This window comes from Sphaeramia orbicularis, chromosome 11, assembly GCF_902148855.1.
Source record: "Sphaeramia orbicularis chromosome 11, fSphaOr1.1, whole genome shotgun sequence".
NCBI classification, from domain to species: Eukaryota; Metazoa; Chordata; class Actinopteri; order Kurtiformes; family Apogonidae; genus Sphaeramia; species Sphaeramia orbicularis.
The window spans coordinates 2,106,435-2,125,330 of NC_043967.1; the positions used below are offsets into that span (position 1 = coordinate 2,106,435).

The 18,896-nt window shown below is 42.1% G+C and overlaps 2 protein-coding genes across 2 annotated transcripts in view; one reads left to right on the plus strand and one right to left on the minus strand.

Moving 5' to 3' along the window:
- The first annotated feature begins 1,851 nt into the window (after positions 1-1,851).
- On the plus strand, positions 1,852-14,969 carry LOC115428779 (protein NLRC3-like). Its single transcript, XM_030147992.1, has 7 exons — positions 1,852-1,875; positions 1,922-2,117; positions 2,201-3,992; positions 8,444-8,617; positions 9,318-9,491; positions 11,534-11,580; positions 14,213-14,969. The coding sequence occupies exons 1-7, from the start codon at positions 1,852-1,854 to the stop codon at positions 14,767-14,769; spliced, it is 2,964 nt and encodes a 987-aa protein (XP_030003852.1). The 3' UTR covers positions 14,770-14,969.
- The window catches only part of spag1a (sperm associated antigen 1a), a 41,152-nt gene continuing 28,702 nt past the window's right edge, over positions 6,447-18,896 (minus strand). Inside the window, exon 9 of the transcript XR_003936666.1 lies at positions 6,447-6,460. The gene's annotated coding sequence lies outside the window, so the exon portion shown is untranslated. The remainder of the gene's footprint in view (positions 6,461-18,896) is intronic.

An 18,896-nucleotide genomic window follows, 5' to 3' on the forward strand; every position in this document is an offset into this window, starting at 1 on the left:
CACTGAATTTCACTAGAAGATATAGTTTAAAATCTCTCTCTGTGTGAAAGATGAGAACCAGCTCACAGCTCAGAGGTGAAACCACCATGTTTACCTGTCCACCACTGTTGTTCATGTAAGAGCTAAAACCACTGACATCACTATTCACAAACCTGGACCTGGACCCCGCTGTGTGTCCATGAAGAGTGTTATAATAATAGTATTATAATTGAACTGATAAAGTTTAAGAGAGGACATGTTTGTGATCCTCAGTAAGTGAACGTCAGTATCAGAGCAGCACTCAGTGACCCTCGGTGGACGAACATACAAGGTGCAGATAAATGACTCATAGAACTCAGTCTGAGTTTAGGTCTGAGGGTCCACTGATGTGTTTCAGCTTTAACACATTCTTACAGTTGGAAATAGAATTATTGATCTCCTATGCTAATTTTGTCATTCACAAAACTGTATGACAGTATATCCACATGGATGGACTGTTACACATGATGCAATAGTGTTCATATAACAATCCCAACAGTTCCTTCAAACAATGCTCATGCTTTATTTTCTATTTTTTCTTCCCATAATTCATCCCCCCACCCCCATCCTTCCAAATTATACAGGACACCATCCCACAGACAGAGAAAAGAAGAACAATTAATAACAAATAAAATATAAATTAAAATAAAACATATACATAGGTTCACCACTGTTATAGTTGTGCAGTATACGTTATGATTTACATGGACAAGTAATTAAGTACAAATATAAGAGTACTGTCATTCACTCTTTGTAGAGAGTTGTCCCATTTGTCCTCCTCCAAGTCTTCCCCCAAAATCTCTTTCACCTTTAACACATTCTTATCTTAGACCTGGACCCTGAGTCCTCACATATGAGCATTAGGTCAGAGGTCAGAGGTCAGAGGTCACAGCAGTCAGAAAACATTTGACAGAGAACACCATCTCCTTTAATGTCCACATGGAAAATGGATTCTTCTGCAGTAGGATATGAATCACACTAAGACCACAGTTTAATTAAACCACTGTACCATCAATGTTCACAGTCCTGGACCTGGACCTGGACCTGGACCTGGACCCAGCTGTGTGTCCATGAAGAGTGATGACTCCATGTTTCTCCCGATATGTTTTAAAACAAGACGTGTTTCAGAGACTCAGTAAGTGAACCTCAGATCTGGTCCAGATCCACCTACAGGGTTTTCAGCTCAGTCAGTCCTAACTTGGTGTTCTATGTCCGAGCTAAAGTTAGTCCTGTTGAACCGTCAGTGTCACATGGGTCTTTTTCTTCAGTCTGTGGTTCAGACACTGGCAGGAGAATCACACTAAACCTGATCAATGAAAACCTGTTGTTGTAGTGGGAGCTGGTCCTGGATGATACTGGATCAGAGTGCAGGGTTGGTTCCTGGTCCATTGAACACCTTTGTATCATATGTTGTGAGTGCAGATGGTGAGGAGACACATTGATAGGACAGAGCTGTTGGTTTAATCCAAATGTTGATGAGATCAACTAAACCCAGTGAGTGTGAAGCTCCAAACAGACTCAGATGTTGATTCTCAGTGGGATCAGCAGGACCAGGACACCTTTCCCAGTACAGGGGGTCATGTGACTCATGTTGTCGTCCAGGTGTGTCCACCTGTTGGTGTCAGTGTGGACAGACAAAATGTGAGCTCATTGTTGATGTTTGGTCCACAGAGTGGAGCAGCAGAGCTCAGAGGTTCCCACTGGTCTACAGGATCAGACTCAGCTGGACTCCATATTTTCGGTGTGTACATGTCCAACATCTACTGGTCCATCTGTTCTGTCCAGTCATGTCCTGCAGCTGGTTTCAGACCAGTGGACGTCACTGTGTCCAACATGGACCTGAGCTTTGGTCCATGGGTGGAGTTTGTGTCTTTCATTGTGTTTTGTGTTCCAGCTGCTGGAGGAGAACATCTGCACTTTTGTCAAGAACGAACTGAAGAAGTTCCACCAGGTTCTGAGCACAGATTACCCAGAATGCTTAGAGAGTCTGAGTGATGAGGATGAAGAGCAGAGGAGGAGCTCAGAGGCTTTTCTGAAGATCACACTGAACTTCCTGAGGAGGCTGAAGCAGGAGGAGCTGGCTGAGCGTCTGCACCGCAGTAAGACCATTCTGTCCAGATTGAACAGATGAAAATACTGGATTTACTGTGAGACTGATGGTTTTATCTGGGTCTGCATTCAGGAAGTCAGTCTGGAGTTCAGCAGCGGAAACTGAAACGTAACCTGCAGCAGAAGTTTGAGTGTGTGTTTGAGGGCATCGCTAAAGCAGGAAACCCCAAAACCCTCCTGAACCAGATCTACACAGAGCTCTACATCACAGAGGGAGGGGCTACAGAGGTCAACCAGGACCATGAGGTCAGACTGATTGAAAGAGCATCCAGGAACCCACACAGACCACCAACAACCATCACATGTGTAGACATCTTTAAAACACCACCTGACAGAGATCAGCCAATCAGAACAGTGCTGACAAAGGGCGTGGCCGGCATCGGGAAAACAGTCTTAACACAGAAGTTCAGTCTGGACTGGGCTGAAGACAAAGCCAACCAGGACATCCACTTCATATTTCCATTCACCTTCAGAGAGCTGAATGTGCTGAAACAGAAGAAGTTCAGCTTGGTGGAACTGGTTCAGCACTTCTTCACTGAAACCACAGAAGCAGGAATCTGGATCTTTGAAGACCTCCAGGTGGTGTTGATCTTAGACGGTCTGGATGAGTGTCGACCACCTCTGGACTTCAACAACACTCAGATCTTGACTGATGCGACAGAGTCCACCTCAGTGGATGTGCTGCTGATGAACCTCATCAGGGGGAACCTGCTTCCCTCTGCTCGCCTCTGGATAACCACACGACCTGCAGCAGCCAATCAGATCCCTGCTCAGTGTGTCGACATGGTGACAGAGGTCAGAGGGTTCACTGACCCACAGAAGGAGGAGTACTTCAGGAAGAGGTTCACAGATGAAGAACAGACCAACACAATCATCTCCCACATCAAGACGTCACGAAGCGTCCACATCATGTGTCACATCCCAGTCTTCTGCTGGATCACTGCTACAGTTCTGGAGGACGTGTTGAAGACCACAGACAGAAGACAACTGCCCAAGACCCTGACTGACATGTACATCCACTTCCTGGTGGTTCAGGCCAAACTGAAGAACATCAAGTATGATGGAAGATCTGAGATAGATCCACACTGGAGTCCAGAGACCAGGAAGATGATTGAGTCTCTGGGAAAACTGGCCTTTGAGCAGCTGAAGAAAGGAAACCTGATCTTCTATGAATCCGACCTGACAGAGTGTGGCATCGATATCAGCTCAGCCTCAGTGTACTCAGGAGTGTTCACAGAGGTCTTTAGAGAGGAGAGAGGACTGTACCAGGACAAGAGGTTCTGCTTCATCCATCTGAGTGTCCAGGAGTTTCTGGCTGCTCTTCATGTCCATCAGACCTTCATCAACACTGGAGTCAATCTGCTGTCAGAAGAACAAACCACATCCCAGAGGTCTGGACCTGCAGAGGCACAGCTCTACCAGACCGCTGTGGACCAGGCCTTACAGAGTCCAAATGGACACCTGAACCTGTTCCTCCGCTTCCTTCTGGGTCTGTCACTGCCGACCAATCACAGACTCCTACAAGGTCTGATGAAACGAACAGGAAGTAGCTCAAAGACCGATCAGGAGACAGCTGAGTACATCAAGGAGAAGATCAATGAGAAACTGTCTGTAGAGAAAAGCATCAACCTGTTCCACTGTCTGAATGAACTGGAGGATCGATCTCTGGTGGATCAGATCCAACGGTACCTGAGAGTTGGAGATCTCTACAGTTCTGCTCCATCTCCTGCTCAGTGGTCAGCTCTGGTCTTCATGTTACTGTCATCAGATAAAGATCTGGATGAGTTTGACCTGAACAAATACTCTGGGTCAGAGGAGGCTCTTCTGAATTTGCTGCCAGTCGTCAAAGCCTCCAACAAAGCTGTGTGAGTCCAGACAGAGTTTATTGAATTTAGAGTCTGGTTTAGGACATTTTTCTGCCTTATTCATTCCTTGTTAAACCACAACACTGATGATATTAATCAACATCATAACTTGATTGAACACACATCCAATCCACTTCATGTGTATGACAGTAGGAGCACATCTGATCCAGTCCATAAAACATGTGAGTTAGTTTATGGTGGACCATGGATTTAGATCCTGTTTGGTCTTCAGTGCTGGTTCCAGATCTTCTTTAAATAAATCTGTAAATGTACGTGTTACTGAGACCCCCAGATAAATATAGGGGTCAGAACCATGATCATAAATGAACAGCAGTGAAGGTCCAGACGGTTTGTCTGAGTGTTCACAGAAAATAGGAGCTCTGTGATACATTGACTTTATAACCTGATATTTGACCAAAACTAGTGATTATCTCTAGAACTACTCGAACTGAAATGAAGAGGAGTTTAATAACAATCAGTTTATTCTACTGCTGTTTTTAATAGAACAAACTAATCTGTTCTGTTTCTGCAGATTAACTGTTTATGGCCTTTCGAAAAGAGGCTGTGAAGGTCTGTCCTCAGTTCTCAGATCCCAGTCCTCTAGTCTCAGACATCTGGACGTCACTACCAATGACCTGGAGGATTCAGGACTGAAGATCCTGTCAGATGGACTAAGGAGTCCAGACTGTAACCTGGAGACTCTCAGGTCAGATAAAGTTACAATCTGAATTCAATTATTTCTGATCTTTTGGTCCTGACTGAATTTTATTAAATCATGTTGTACTTGTTTAAATGCAGGTGTATTAGATCTAGAGCTGCACAATCAGGTCAATCACAAGCAGTGGGGGCTCGTCAATAGAGGGTGCTAGGGCGCCGCCCCACCTGTCTCACATAAAGAAGAAGATGATAGGAGTCACCTAAAATAATTTTACAAGGACATGAATATTCAAATAAATGAGCAATACATGATACAGGCCCTGAGTACTGTGTATAATCTACATTCAAGTGTAGTTTAAACATGTTCTGTCATTCCACTTGTAAGTTTTGGTATTTTTACACTAGTTTCAGTTTTTATGGTGGACTTGAATTAAATGACTCATCTGTACTTTTGTCTTGATAACCAAGCAAGAGGCATCTTCTTCTTCTTCTTCTTCTTCTTGTTTTTGCTGCTTTTCCACTGGCCTTTTAAAGAGCAGATATTGTGCAGATGAAACGTCCATATCCAGACATATACAACTTCGGAGGTTCACATGTGATTCAGTCAACTAAAATACACTTCTAGTTGCAGGTCCAGACACTTGGGTAGCAACTAATGACTAACTCTACAGTCGACTAGTCATATTACAAACTGACCCCCCCCCCCCCCCCCCAAAAAAAAAGGCTGTTATTTTTATTTATTGCAACAAATATGTGGGAAGGATAGAAACTCAACTGCTGAGTCTGTCTCTCTCATTCTTTCATTCCTCACATCTCTCACACATACACCAACCCACTGGCTCTGCTCCTGTGAGTCTGCAAAAATCAAAATGAAAACCCCAATATTATGGATGCTGTCCAAATTAAGCCTTATTTTTCTGTTAATAAAACCCTTTCCCTTCAGCGCTGCACGTTTGAGTACAGTCATTCACTCCATCTTGACAATTTGTATACAAGACAGAAACAGACAGACAGACAATTTATTAAATAATTTTGGTGATGACTGATCACAGTTTTCGGACATTAACCCTTAATAGGTAACCTGGGGTCCCAGCAGACCCCACGTTTTTAATTTTTTATGTTTTCACGCAGTAAAGGAGAATTGTACTTCACGCAGTAAAGGAGAATTTATTTGGAAAATAAAGCACAATTTTGTTATATTTTTTTCGTTTCATTGCTATCCTTTCATACTATAAGCAATAAAGTATTGTAACTGACTAAAAAATAACATTTTTAGATGTTTTTATCACCGTAGGTAACCTGGGGTCTAGCTGGACCCCAGGTTACCTGTAGCTGTGGGGGGCACCATGGTTACCTATTAAGGGTTAAGGTAGGTTAAAGGTGTGGTATGAGATCTTAGAAAAACGGTTTGAGCAAGATACATTTTGAAAATACTCAATTCCAAAGTCCAAACCCCTTTCTTCAGACATCCCCCATAAGCCATGCCTCCAGAGTACGGGCACGTGCAATGCATTGTCAGTTGTAACACTTGTTCTTGAGGGTTCACGAGCGCTGCACATCAACAATTCGCCCAGCTCCAGCGGTCCCTGCTCTGGCAGCCCCAGCTCTGGTGGCTCTGGCAGCCCCGATCCATGCATACCTCATTCAGTCTCCTCCAACACCTTCACTCTTAGAAAATTCATACCTATCTTTCTAACATTACATTTCCTAGTGATTTATGTTGGTGACAAAACAGTTTCCTGGTGAACTTTCCATCCTAATATGACTAATATAGCCAAGCTCTGGTTCTGGCTTCGTTTCCTGAACAAGTGCTCCAAGCCTCTGAGAACGCATGATTCATGCACGAAGAGGGGCACAGGCAGAGGGGGGAAGTGGGAGGGACCAATGGCAGTTGAGTTTGATAGACAAATCACTGTTCAGTCATTTTGATAGGGCGCTTAAAATGATTGGATGGTGTTTTTTCAGTCCTGTCCATTCCACAGGTGACTAAATTTTTTAAAATTTTGTGTTAGAGCATTTAATTAATTGGTTGTAATCAGGGTGTGAAGGGGATTATAAGCAATATAGTAAAAATGCTCCAGGAAAACATCTCGCATCGAACCTTTAAGCTTTTTTACATTAAATGTTTTAGACTGTCCCCGTTACCTCCACCCCATTTTGAGTCACTGGATGCACCCCCTCTCTGCGTTCCAGCACCTCTCACTTTACAAATTAAGCACTTATAGTCCCGTACACACTCAGTGCTTTACGGACTGTCAGTAACAGCTGAACTTTCCAACACTAACATTAACAGAACAGTTACTGCAGAGTCGATCCAATGCATTTCATGTTTCATGTTTAGAATTGACTCAGTCAGAGCAGTAGCGTGTTAAAGATTACACATCTACTCTTTCTACAAAAACTCATCCATGGCTCCCGTACTTGTCTTAATGCTGCATAAAATGTATGATGAAATTGTCAGACAAAATGACAACATCCCTCTTTAAACTGTCATGACCCTTCACACACACACACACACATACAGTAGTATACTCACTACTAGCATGGGAGCTAACTATCTACGAGGTTGGTCTAAATCTTATAAACGTGTTTCCTCTGTAAATGTTTGTTCATAGTTGAAGTGGTCCTGTGGTCCACCAGGCTCAGATACAGATCTGACATGTGACAGTTTTCTTGGTTGTGTCACATATGAAATGTTCCCAAACTTTGGGCCGTTTGTTTCTCGTAGCCTGGATTCAGTGACCGTCTACCGCTGCTCCTTCTGTTCCAGATCATTAGTGTGCATTTGCTGTCAGTGCATCAAATGCCACATTTCCACTACATGGAACCAGCTTGACTCGGCTCAACTTGGTATTCCTGGAGACCGTTTCCATTACAGGATACTACTGACTTTACAGTACCTGGACGTCATAGCGATGCGGCGCGTTATTTCCATGTCGTTTGCTCAGAGAGTTGCTGATGAACTCGGTCGTCGCGTGTTGCGTCTTGTCTGAATTTTTACGTCGTCCACCAAAGACTGAACCTCCTCGACCGACCATGGTGTAGTTTTGGGCTGTTTCCATGTGGATTAATGTACTGCTGTATTTACTATCAACTTCCGCATCTGTTTTTTGTAAAACGGCGGGTCACAGAGAAAACTGTCTGACCAATCAGTGGTCTGCAGTGTTATACGTCACGGTTTAGTATCGTTTGGAACCTCAGCGGAGGTGATACCAAAAAACTAGCACCGGGTACCAGATTCCAGGTCCTTTTTCATAATGGAAATGCAAAAAGGCCGAGCTGAGTTGAGTCGAGTCAAGCCGGTACCACGCAGTGGAAACGCGGTAAAAGATCTGGGAAAAGTCAGATGTCTCACTCTGAGCTACTTCAGCTGCCTATGGTCAAACATGTTTATCTTGGGACTGGATACACACGATAACATCATCTGTTGACATCCCCCAGTCTTTAAATGACCCCAAATCCTACCTGCAAATAAAAACTCAAAAATAAATTATAAAACCATTTCAATGGTTATTGTCAGATGGCAAGATTAACACTCTTTCCAACTACTAAATTAGTCACTGACTGATTTTTCCATTGACTATTAGTCGACTAGTTGTTACAGCCCTACCAGACATACGATGAGATGAACAAAGAGTAGACAAATAATCAGATATAGAGGCTAGAAGTGGAACCCAACATACTACTCCTACTCTCAGCAGCATCGTGTTCTTCCCTGAGCTAAGATCTATGTGGACTGTGATGGTCCTTCAGTCCAGAACTGACCTGATCATATCCTCATCTGTGTCCTCCAGGTTGAATATCTGTAACCTGTCAGAGACAAGCTGTGAAGGTCTGTCCTCAGTTCTCAGATCCCAGTCCTGTAGTCTGACTCATCTGGAGCTCAACAACATGGATCTGAAGGATTCAGGACTGAAGATCCTGTCAGATGGACTAAGGAGTCCAGACTGTAAACTGGAGACTCTCAGGTCAGATAAAGTTAAAATTTGAATTCAGTTCTTTCTGATCTTTTGGTCCTGACTGAGTTTTATAAAATCATGTTGTACTTGTTTAAATGCAGGTGTATTAGATCTAGAGCTGCACAATCAAGTCAATCACAAGTGTAATTGCTAAATCAACCTGTGTAATTATAAAATGGAAAGACCACAATTCAAAGGTCAGTATTTAGGTGGATTTATGGTGATCCAAAGGGAAAATTAGCAAATAGAAATTCAACCCCATCTCTGTTCTACGGTTCTACGGTTGATGATTTGGATTTAGTGACACTGAGCAAATGGAAAACATGAAAAATGAAAATCACAACATTAAGGTGATTCTACTTGTAAGTTTCCATATTTTTACACTAGTTTCAGTTTTTATGACAACCCGTGCATTTTGGGTAAGATAAGAAAACCTTTATTTGTCCTACAATGGGGAAAAGTAAAAAAAAAATATTAAAAGAAAATATAAATAAATAAACATAGAGTGCACATCTACTTATCTGGAACATTTGCTGTGATAAACAAGCAAACAGACTCAAATTACAATAAAAAAAATGTGTTTTTCACTAAATTGTGCAGCTTTATTTGGATCTGAGCTGTAGTACAAACTGAGACCTGTGTGGACTGTGATGGTCCTTCAGTCCAGACCTGACCTGATTGTAATCCAAATCTCATCTGTGTCCTTCAGGTTGGGTATCTGTAACCTGTCAGAGAGAAGCTGTGCAGGTCTGTCCTCAGTTCTCAGGTCCCAGTCCTGTAGTCTGACTCATCTAGACCTCGACAACATGGACCTGAAGGATTCGGGACTGAAGATCCTGTCAGATGGACTAAGGAGTCCAGACTGTAAACTGGAGACTCTCAGGTTTGGATTGTTCAACCAGTGTGAACGATGATGATCAAAACCATGATGTACCTGTAGTGGATCAGTCTGAGCTGGTTTTCAGAGCAGCTGTTCAGTGTCTGACATGAAACACATGCATGTTCCTTTATTTCTGTGAAACAAACACAGGAACTAAACTGTATGAAGGTTTATTTGAACCAAATGAGTCTAAATCTACAGATATTATCCAAAGGACAGTAAAGTGTCTGCAGTCTGAGGGTTGGACTGGAGTGGAACTGGTTTGTCTGTTGAAACACTGGAACCCAAGAACCATTGAACCTTTGATTTGAGGGTGCTGAAGGATGTTCATTTATGCACTTTATGTTTTTGGACCATTATCTGTACATTTGTGTCTTTATTTGGTCAAAGTCAATCTTCATCCAGTTAAATTTGTCTGAGTAACAATAAAAGATCAGGTCTTTCCAGACTGTGGACAGGGACTGGACTAATCTGAGTCTGTGTTCAGAGCTTGCCCTGAACCGAGTCAGTCCAATAGAAACTGTCTCCAGGTCAGTCCCATTTGGACTGAAATCCATCCACAGAAGAACTGTGTCCAACAGCTGACGCTGCTTCTTTTCCTCCTCAGATGATGTGTGATGTTTTGTGTTGCAGACTGTCAGGATGTCTGATCACAGAGGAAGGATGTTCTTCTCTGGTCTCAGCCCTAAAGTCCAATCCGTCCCATCTCAGACTGTTGGACCTGAGCTACAACCATCCAGGAGCCTCAGGACAGGAGCTGTGTGCTGTAGTGGAGGATCCACACTGGACACTGGACACTGTCAGGTATGGACTGAGCTGATGCACACACAGAGAAGAAGTGATGGAACAGGTGGAGCTGACAGGAACACTGTGAGAATGAGTGATAGAACAGGTGGAGCTGACAGGAACACTGTCAGAATGAGTGATAGAACAGGTGGAGCTGACAGGAACACTGTCAGAATGAGTGATAGAACAGGTGGAGCTGACAGGAACACTGTCAGAATGAGTGACAGAACAGGTGGAGCTGACAGGAACACTGTCTGAATGAGTGATAGAACAGGTGGAGCTGACAGGAACACTGTCAGAATGAGTGATAGAACAGGTGGAGCTGACAGGAACACTGTGAGAATGAGTGATAGAACAGGTGGAGCTGACAGGAACACTGTGAGAATGAGTGATAGAACAGGTGGAGCTGACAGGAACACTGTGCAGAATGAGTGATAGAACAGGTGGAGCTGACAGGAACACTGTGAGAATGAATGATAGAACAGGTGGAGCTGACAGGAACACTGTCAGAATGAGTGATAGAACAGGTGGAGCTGACAGGAACACTGTCGAGAATGAAGTGATAGAACAGGTGGAGCTGACAGGAACACTGTGAGAATGAGTGATAGAACAGGTGGAGCTGACAGGAACACTGTCAGAATGAGTGATAGAACAGGTGGAGCTGACAGGAACACTGTCAGAATGAATGATAGAACAGGTGGAGCTGACAGGAACACTGTGAGAATGAGTGATAGAACAGGTGGAGCTGACAGGAACACTGTCAGAATGAATGATAGAACAGGTGGAGCTGACAGGAACACTGTGAGAATGAGTGATAGAACAGGTGGAGCTGACAGGAACACTGTGAGAATGAGTGATAGAACAGGTGGAGCTGACAGGAACACTGTGAGAATGAGTGATAGAACAGGTGGAGCTGACAGGAACACTGTGAGAATGAGTGATAGAACAGGTGGAGCTGACAGGAACACTGTGAGAATGAGTGATAGAACAGGTGGAGCTGACAGGAACACTGTCAGAATGAGTGATAGAACAGGTGGAGCTGACAGGAACACTGTCAGAATGAGTGATAGAACAGGTGGAGCTGACAGGAACACTGTCACAGCTGATTCCACATCCTTTACTGAAGTTCCAGACCACGGTCACAGATACAGACCTTCAATAAGGGACTGACAGGAACCACTGACTAAATGTGAACAGAAAAGTTGGAGTGAATCACAGTGATGGAATGTCCATGTTTAACCCCCCCCTCCTCCTTTCAGGTTGGAGCCCAGTGGAGTCCGATGGTTGAGACCAGGTCTGAGGAAGTGTAAGTGGATTTCCATTGGATTACAGAGTAAACCCATCCTGAACATACAGTGGGAGCACATTAGAAAACACATCAACTGTCAGTGAAGACAGAGGAGGAGCTGACAGCTGATTGGTCAGGACACGGGTCACATGACACAAATACCCTCAGAACCTCAGCCCGTTGGCCAATCACACCTCCTCTGTCTTTATGGATCACTCTAGTGTCGTTCTTGTGTTGCTGTCTGATAAAGGTGGAAGACCAACAAACAATAAAGTCAAAAACACAGCTGAGTCGATCAGGAGGAAAGTTTAACACAGTAACAAGTTCAACCCAAAACATCCAATCACTTCTATAAATATTTATTATATATTCGATAAAGGCTGTAATATTATGGATTTTATGGACAGTTAAAGGGAAAGGGAAAGATTAAATTAAAAATCTGTGCAAAGGTCATCAATAAAGGTTTTTTTTTTTTTTGATCAGAAGGTTTTGGACAGAGAACTTGGACACACAGACTGAACAGAACCATTGGAATGAAATGTCAGTAAATTCCACTTCCTGTCCGTCTGTCCTTGACTACTGCCTACATGACATTAGACAGAAAAACTACAACTCACATCTCAGAGCTTCTCTGAAATAAAACTCACAAAGACACGTTTCAGACCAGACCTTTATTTGTGTCCATCATGAATTTACCCAAAACCATCAGAACGTCATTTTCATTCATTTTACTGATTGCTGATTGATTTGACTGATTAGTGTTTTCAGTTTTTATTCCTTTTGTTGAGTATTAGTGTTTGTAATGTGGTACCAGGTGAGGTTGTGTAACTGTGGTTTTATATTCACATTAATGCAGCGTCTTTCCTTGTGACTGCACAGCGAGCAGCTAGCTTACAGCTATAAAACACACACATGACCAATCCAACATATCCTCCCTTGAGAATCGGCTGGTTCTACGTCCACTTTTCCTCATTTTTTTTAGAAAACAGAGTTTGAAAATGTCACCTGTCTGATCTGTGATATTTGGAGAGTTATCAATCATCTTTTGTGTGGAATAGTGTTGACTGTGGAAGGAACCCTAAACATATTGTTCACATGTTCTAAATCTCCATAGGCTTACAGATAGAAGAAGTCAAAAATGGACATAGAACTTTGTGATTCCAAGGTCTGGAAGTTGTCCCTGGTCCACATGTTCTATGTCCACCAGAGGAGCTGGTGCCTTTACAGGTGTCACTGATGATCCACATCAGGAAGTTCTATGTCCACCACAGTTGTGTTTAAAAAAGTTAAGAACAAACTAAGAATGTTTTAGTCACTGATTACATGGATTTTATACTAAGGTCACAAAATGCAACATTAAAAACCATCCTTTGCTAGTGTTTTCCAATCCACATGCATTTAAGGTGGACAACTAAAATGAGCACATCTGTCCTTTTTCATTAAAGGTAGAATGGTGAATAAATGTGTTCAGACACCTGGAGGACCTGAGGAAACTGTGTTCACTCAGTTTTCATGGAAAACAAGCATTTTCAGCCATACTTCAATCCTCAAAGGAGGAGAATTAGTTGTGGAATGGAGGCAGATGATGTGGAACAGCATGAACCACCTTTAAGACTGAGGAGTGATGAGGAGTGAACATTCTGAGTCCACTCAGATAAAAGTCCATGAATGAGACACATCCTCATTTGAACCTGATACCGGACAACACTGACCACTGGACCAGAATCCAGAACATAAAAAGTAAAAATTAGAAAAAAGTGTATAAAATGCAAAAATTGCCTCAAAATTAAATCTACGTTCACAGATAAAACGATTCTATCAAATCAATGACAAGTCTGTAAATGAGACACATTCTCATTTAAACCTGAGGAGGACAATATTGGACACTTGAGCAAAAATCTAGTCTGAAAGAATGAAAGGATGAAAAAGAAAACTGATCCACAAATGACACATTTTGCGTCCAAATGCCTCATCCACTCAAATCTAAACTGACTCAAATACACAAGTTTATCTGTGAGCCTCCTTCTCAGACCTGACTCTGGGACAGCCTTGGCCGTCTAAAAATGACACATTCGAACACTGAACTACTGTGAACAAACATTAAACTAAACTATTTCCATGACAGCCCTGTTCACACCAATCATTTCAAACTTTTACCAGGATCCAAATGCCCTTACTGAGGCATCAACGGCAGAAAGGAAACATGTCTCAGTCCATTTCAGACCCCCTCCATGTATTTTCTGGGCATACATCTTTTTTGAGTGAATGTCACATGATCCAGGTCTGGCCCCTGATTGGCTCCTTGGACATAGAACTACCTGATCTGAAACCAGCTCCACTCAGGACATAGAACTAAATGTTTCTAGGTGTGAGTGTGTGTAGATGTTTAGCTTGGAGCTAAGAACTTTGGGACAGAAACTGAAATGAATTTAGAATGTCCTGATATGTTTAACTCCCCTTCTGCAAAAAGTGGACATAGAAGCAGCTGATTCTCAATGGACGATATGGTCATGTGTGTCACAGTAACAGTGTGTGAACCAGGGCAAGAATTACAGACAAGAAGTCATTCTGTAGTCTTTCCCCTAAAGTCAAATCAAGTTGATCACTGATCAATAACTGCAGCTGTTTTGCGTTTTCTTCTGTCCATCAGATTTCTGTGAACTCACCCTGGATCCAAACACAGCAAACACAAAACTCAAACTGTCTGAAAACAACAAGAAGGTGGAACGGGTGGAGGAGGTTCAGTCCTATCCTGATCATCAGGACAGATTTGAGGATGTGCCTCAGCTGAAGACTTCAACTGGTCTGACTGGTCGCTGTTACTGGGAGGTCCAGTGGAGTGGCCGGGTTTATATATCAGCGACTTACAGAGGAATCGGAAGGAAAGGAAACAGGACAGACTGTGTGTTTGGAGAAAATGATCAGTCCTGGAGTCTGTTCTGTTATAGAGGTGGATACAGCGTCTGGCATAATAAGAAATACACACACATCCCTCAGTCCTCCTCCTCCTCCTCCTCCTCCTCCTCCTCCTCCTCTGGTACAGTCTCAGTGTATGTGGACTGTCCTGCTGGATCTGTGTCCTTCTACAGAGTCTGCTCTGACAAACTGATCCACATCTACACCTTCAACACCACACTGACTGAACCACTGTTTGGAGGATTTGGACTCTATGATTCTGGATCCTCTGTGTCTCTGTGTGATGAGTAGATGTGTTGTGTAGTTGTGTAGATGTGTTGTATACTTGTATAGTTGTGTTTTTTACAACATGAAATTGTTCAAGACAAATCAGTTGAATTTTAACACTATTCTGTCTGAGTTGATCATCTACAAATACACAGAACATTTAGAAACACTAATAACATAAAGCACCCTTAATTCTTCAACAGTTATTTTGTTTATTTCTGGTGCTTGTTTTGTTAATTTTACCTCATTCTTTTTAATTCCATCATTGTGATGAATTGTTTGTCCTGTGTTTTCATTTTTCTTCATTTACGTTGATTATTTTGTTAATTTTTGTACATTTTGGTGATTATTACCTCCACCAAGGAGGTTATGTTTTTGCCAGGGTTTGTCTGTTTGTCTGTCCGTTAGTGTGCAACATAACTCAAAAAGTTATGGACAGATTTTGATGAAATTTTCAGGGTTTGTTGGAAATGGGATAAGGAAGAAATGATTAAATTTTGGTGGTGATCGGGGGGGGGGGGGGGGGGGGCCACAGACCAGAAAATTTCATCAAAATCTGTCCATAACTTTTTGAGTTATGTCGCACACTAACGGACAGACAAACAAACAAACAGACAGACAAACAAACCCTGGCAAAAACATAACCTCCTTGGCGTGGGGGGGCCCACGGGGGCCCACGGGGGGGGCCACTGATCAGCCTTGGCGGAGGTCTGTGCTCTCCGAGTGCTTCTAGTTTTGTTATATTTTTCTTCATGTTGATTATTTAGTTCATGTTGTTTGTTTTGTTCTATTTTTCAGTTGCAGTGCTCATTACTTAGAGGCTGTTATCCTGTAACACTGCTGCCCATAATGTTGGAATAAAATATTTGTCCTCTTGTCATGAAATGATTGTGAATGTGTGATTTCTTGTTCGTACAGTGGAACTGGACTATCCAGAATCAGTCCCCAGTTGAATGTGTGAGGTTGTTCAGGTTCTGTCTCTATGTTCCAGTCCTGTGGTCTGGATGCACATCAATCTAACTATACAAGTGGGCGGGACTTTGACTGGAGGACAACTCAACTCATCCAATCAAAGTCCAGATATGACTTCTATCAGTGATCAATAGGAACTAGACTGATATCTGGAACCCTTTACATGTCATAAACCATCAAAACATGGACCATTAGAAGGAAAGGCACTTTTACAATATTTCAAAAATCTACATTTTTCCAAACTGAACAATCTTTGTAAACATTGTTACAAGAAAGATACAGATCAAATTTAAATGAATTTGACCAATAGTTTCAGGGAAAAAGATGTTTGAAGAAATTACTAACAGAGACGACGCCTTCGAAAATAACTCATCTATCAGCCTTTTTACAAAGTGAGAGGATTATGGCTTCAGGCTGAAAATGAGCATGACTTTAAAGGAGCGTATTTACAGAAGAAAGACACAATGTTTAGAGAAGGCAAGGCAAGTTTATTTGTATAGCATATTTCAGCAACAAGGCAATTCAAGGTGCTTCACACAGGACATTGAAATAAAAAGAAACACATTTAAAACATTATAAAAGAAACATGTAAAAGGTGATTAAAAACAGCAAGTAAGAAAACAACACAGAAAATCCAAAAAAAAAAAAAAAAAAAAAAAAACATATTAAAGTAAAAGTTGCAGTGCAGAGTTTCAAAAGAGAATATTAAATTTAAAAAGTCAAAGCCTTTTAGTCAGCGGCAGCAGTGAACAGGTGAGTCTGGAACCTGGACTTAAAAGAACTCAGACTCTCAGCAGACCTGATATTTTCTGGTAGTTTGTTCCAGATATATGGAGCATAGAAACTGAACGCTGATTCTTCATGTTTAGTTCTGACTTTGGGAACACAGAGCAGACCTGCACCAGATGACCTGAGGGGTCTGGATGGTTCATACTGGACTAGAAGGTCTCTGATGGATTTTGGGCCTGAACCATTCTGTGCTTTATATGCTAGTAAGAGAATTTTAAAGTCTGTTCTCTGAGAGACAGGGAGCCAGTGTAGAGACCTCAGAACTGGGCTGATGTGGTCCAGTGTAGAGACCTCAGAACTGGACTGATGGGGTCCAGTATAGAGACCTCAGAACTGGACTGATGTGGTCCAGTGTAGAGACCTCAGAACTGGGACTGATGGGGTCCAGTATAGAGACCTCAGAACTGGACTGATGTGGTCCAGTGTAGAGACCTCAGAACTGGGCTGATGGGGTCCAGTATAGAGACCTCAGAACTGGACTGATGTGGTCCACTCTCTTGGTCTTAGTGAGGACTGGAGCTGCAGCATTCTGGATCAGCTGCAGTCGTCGAATAGACTTTTTAGGCAGACCACAGAAGATACTGTTCCAGTAGTCAACTCCACTAAAGATAAATGCATGGACAAGTTTTTCCAGGTCCTGCTGCGACATCAGTCCTTTAATCCTAGAAATGTTCTTGAGGTGATAGTAAGCTGACTTTGTAATTGTTTGTATGTGGTTTTTAAAGTTCAGGTCTGAATCCATGACAACACCCAAATTCCTGGCCTGGTCTGAGGTTTTTAACTGAAGTGACTGGAGCTGCATGCTGATTTTAAGACGCTCCTCCTTGGGTCCAAAAACGACTACCTCAGTTTTTTCTCTGTTTAACTGAAGAAAATTATGGCCCATCCATTCAGATATTTGCTCCATGCGTTTACCCAGTGCTTGTATGGAGCTATGGTCACCTGGGGACACTGAAATGTAGAGCTGTGTGTCATCTGCATAGTTATGGTAATCTATTTTGTTTTTTTCTATGATCTGAGCCAGTGGAAGCATGTAGATGTTGAACAGAAGGGGCCCCAGGATGGAGCCTTGGGGGACTCCACATGTAATTTTGGTCTGCTCAGATTTAAAGTTACCTATTGACACAAGATAATCCCTGCCCTTTAAGTAGGATGCAGACCAATCAAGAACTGTGCCAGATAGTCCCACCCAATTTAACAGTTGATCAAGTAATATATCATGGTGGACTGTGTGGAATGCAGCACTGAGGTCCAGTAAGACTAAAACTGAAGATCTGCCATGATCTGTGTTAAAGCGAATGTCATTAAATACTTTGAGCAGAGCTGTCTCAGTGCTGTGATGTGGTCTAAAACCTGAGAAAAGTCATAAAGAGGTGGAAATATCTGGGAAATAGCCTCCACGTCTGCATTCAATTCATCTTTTGGGCTGAAAGTTGGAAAGAAATTTGACTCTTTACTTATTAAAGGTGCAGGAGACTTTCGTGACCAATTTTTCATCAGATCTTTTAAACCTCAGTCATAGCCTGAGTATCACAAATCTGGAAGTCTTTCTGTCATTACTCACCTGAATCTCTTGCATTACGGTGAACAATTTTGAAGTGCCATCCACCAGAAACAAAACCATGTGTTTACATTCAGGAGATGACTCGGGCACCTTCGGAATTTTTTATCGCGACGTGCATTGTGGGAAACAGAGGTTTGTGCAGCTGCCTGCAGCGGCAGCGTGAGCCTACTGTTTTTTAAACAACTCTAACCCAAAGTTTTTTTCCACTGACAAAATAAAAACAAACCCAACATTTCCTGTATTTCACGCCCCGGCCTGTGTTCTCCACCTGATACTGATCAGAGTTCCAACATTACACTTGTCATTCTCAGTTTATTCACATCAGACAGTGTCAGAACATACTAGTACATTTCATTTATGTTCATTTATTCCATCGACAATCCAGACTTAGTGTTTTTACAGACATGTATGTTGAGGAAAAACACATTAAATCCTCTTTTAAAAAATGGTAATTTTGACTCAAAATAAATTCAGATATGTGACTTGTTTTGGGATTTTTTGTTTTAGATCATATGTGCACTGGGTTGTGTTTTTGTGTGTGTAAAACTCATGGAGTTGGATCAATGACAGTGAATAAAATGAACAAAAATGAATTAAAACCTACAAAATAATAATGTGGAAAAAAATAATCAAAACTTTTACATAAAATAAAGTAAAAGAATAAAATAAGCAACAAAATGAAAAAAACAACAACACCTAAACTAATGAATAACAAAAACAACAAGAATTAATAATGAATCCACACAGTAATAAATGTTGAAGAAAATCTCAAAACCTGGTTCACAGTTCACTGCAGTGAGTGTAGTAGAACACTACTGCACCCTCC

What these genes read in the sequence shown, in the direction of transcription:
- LOC115428779 (XM_030147992.1), top strand. Translation starts at nt 1,852, where the DNA reads ATGGACCTGAGCTTTGGTCCATGG. An exon ending in GGCTGAGCGTCTGCACCGCA is followed by an intron (nt 2,118 to 2,200) that starts GTAAGACCATTC and finishes GTCTGCATTCAG; the next exon opens with GAAGTCAGTCTGGAGTTCAG. An exon ending in AAAGCCTCCAACAAAGCTGT is followed by an intron (nt 3,993 to 8,443) that starts GTGAGTCCAGAC and finishes TGTGTCCTCCAG; the next exon opens with GTTGAATATCTGTAACCTGT.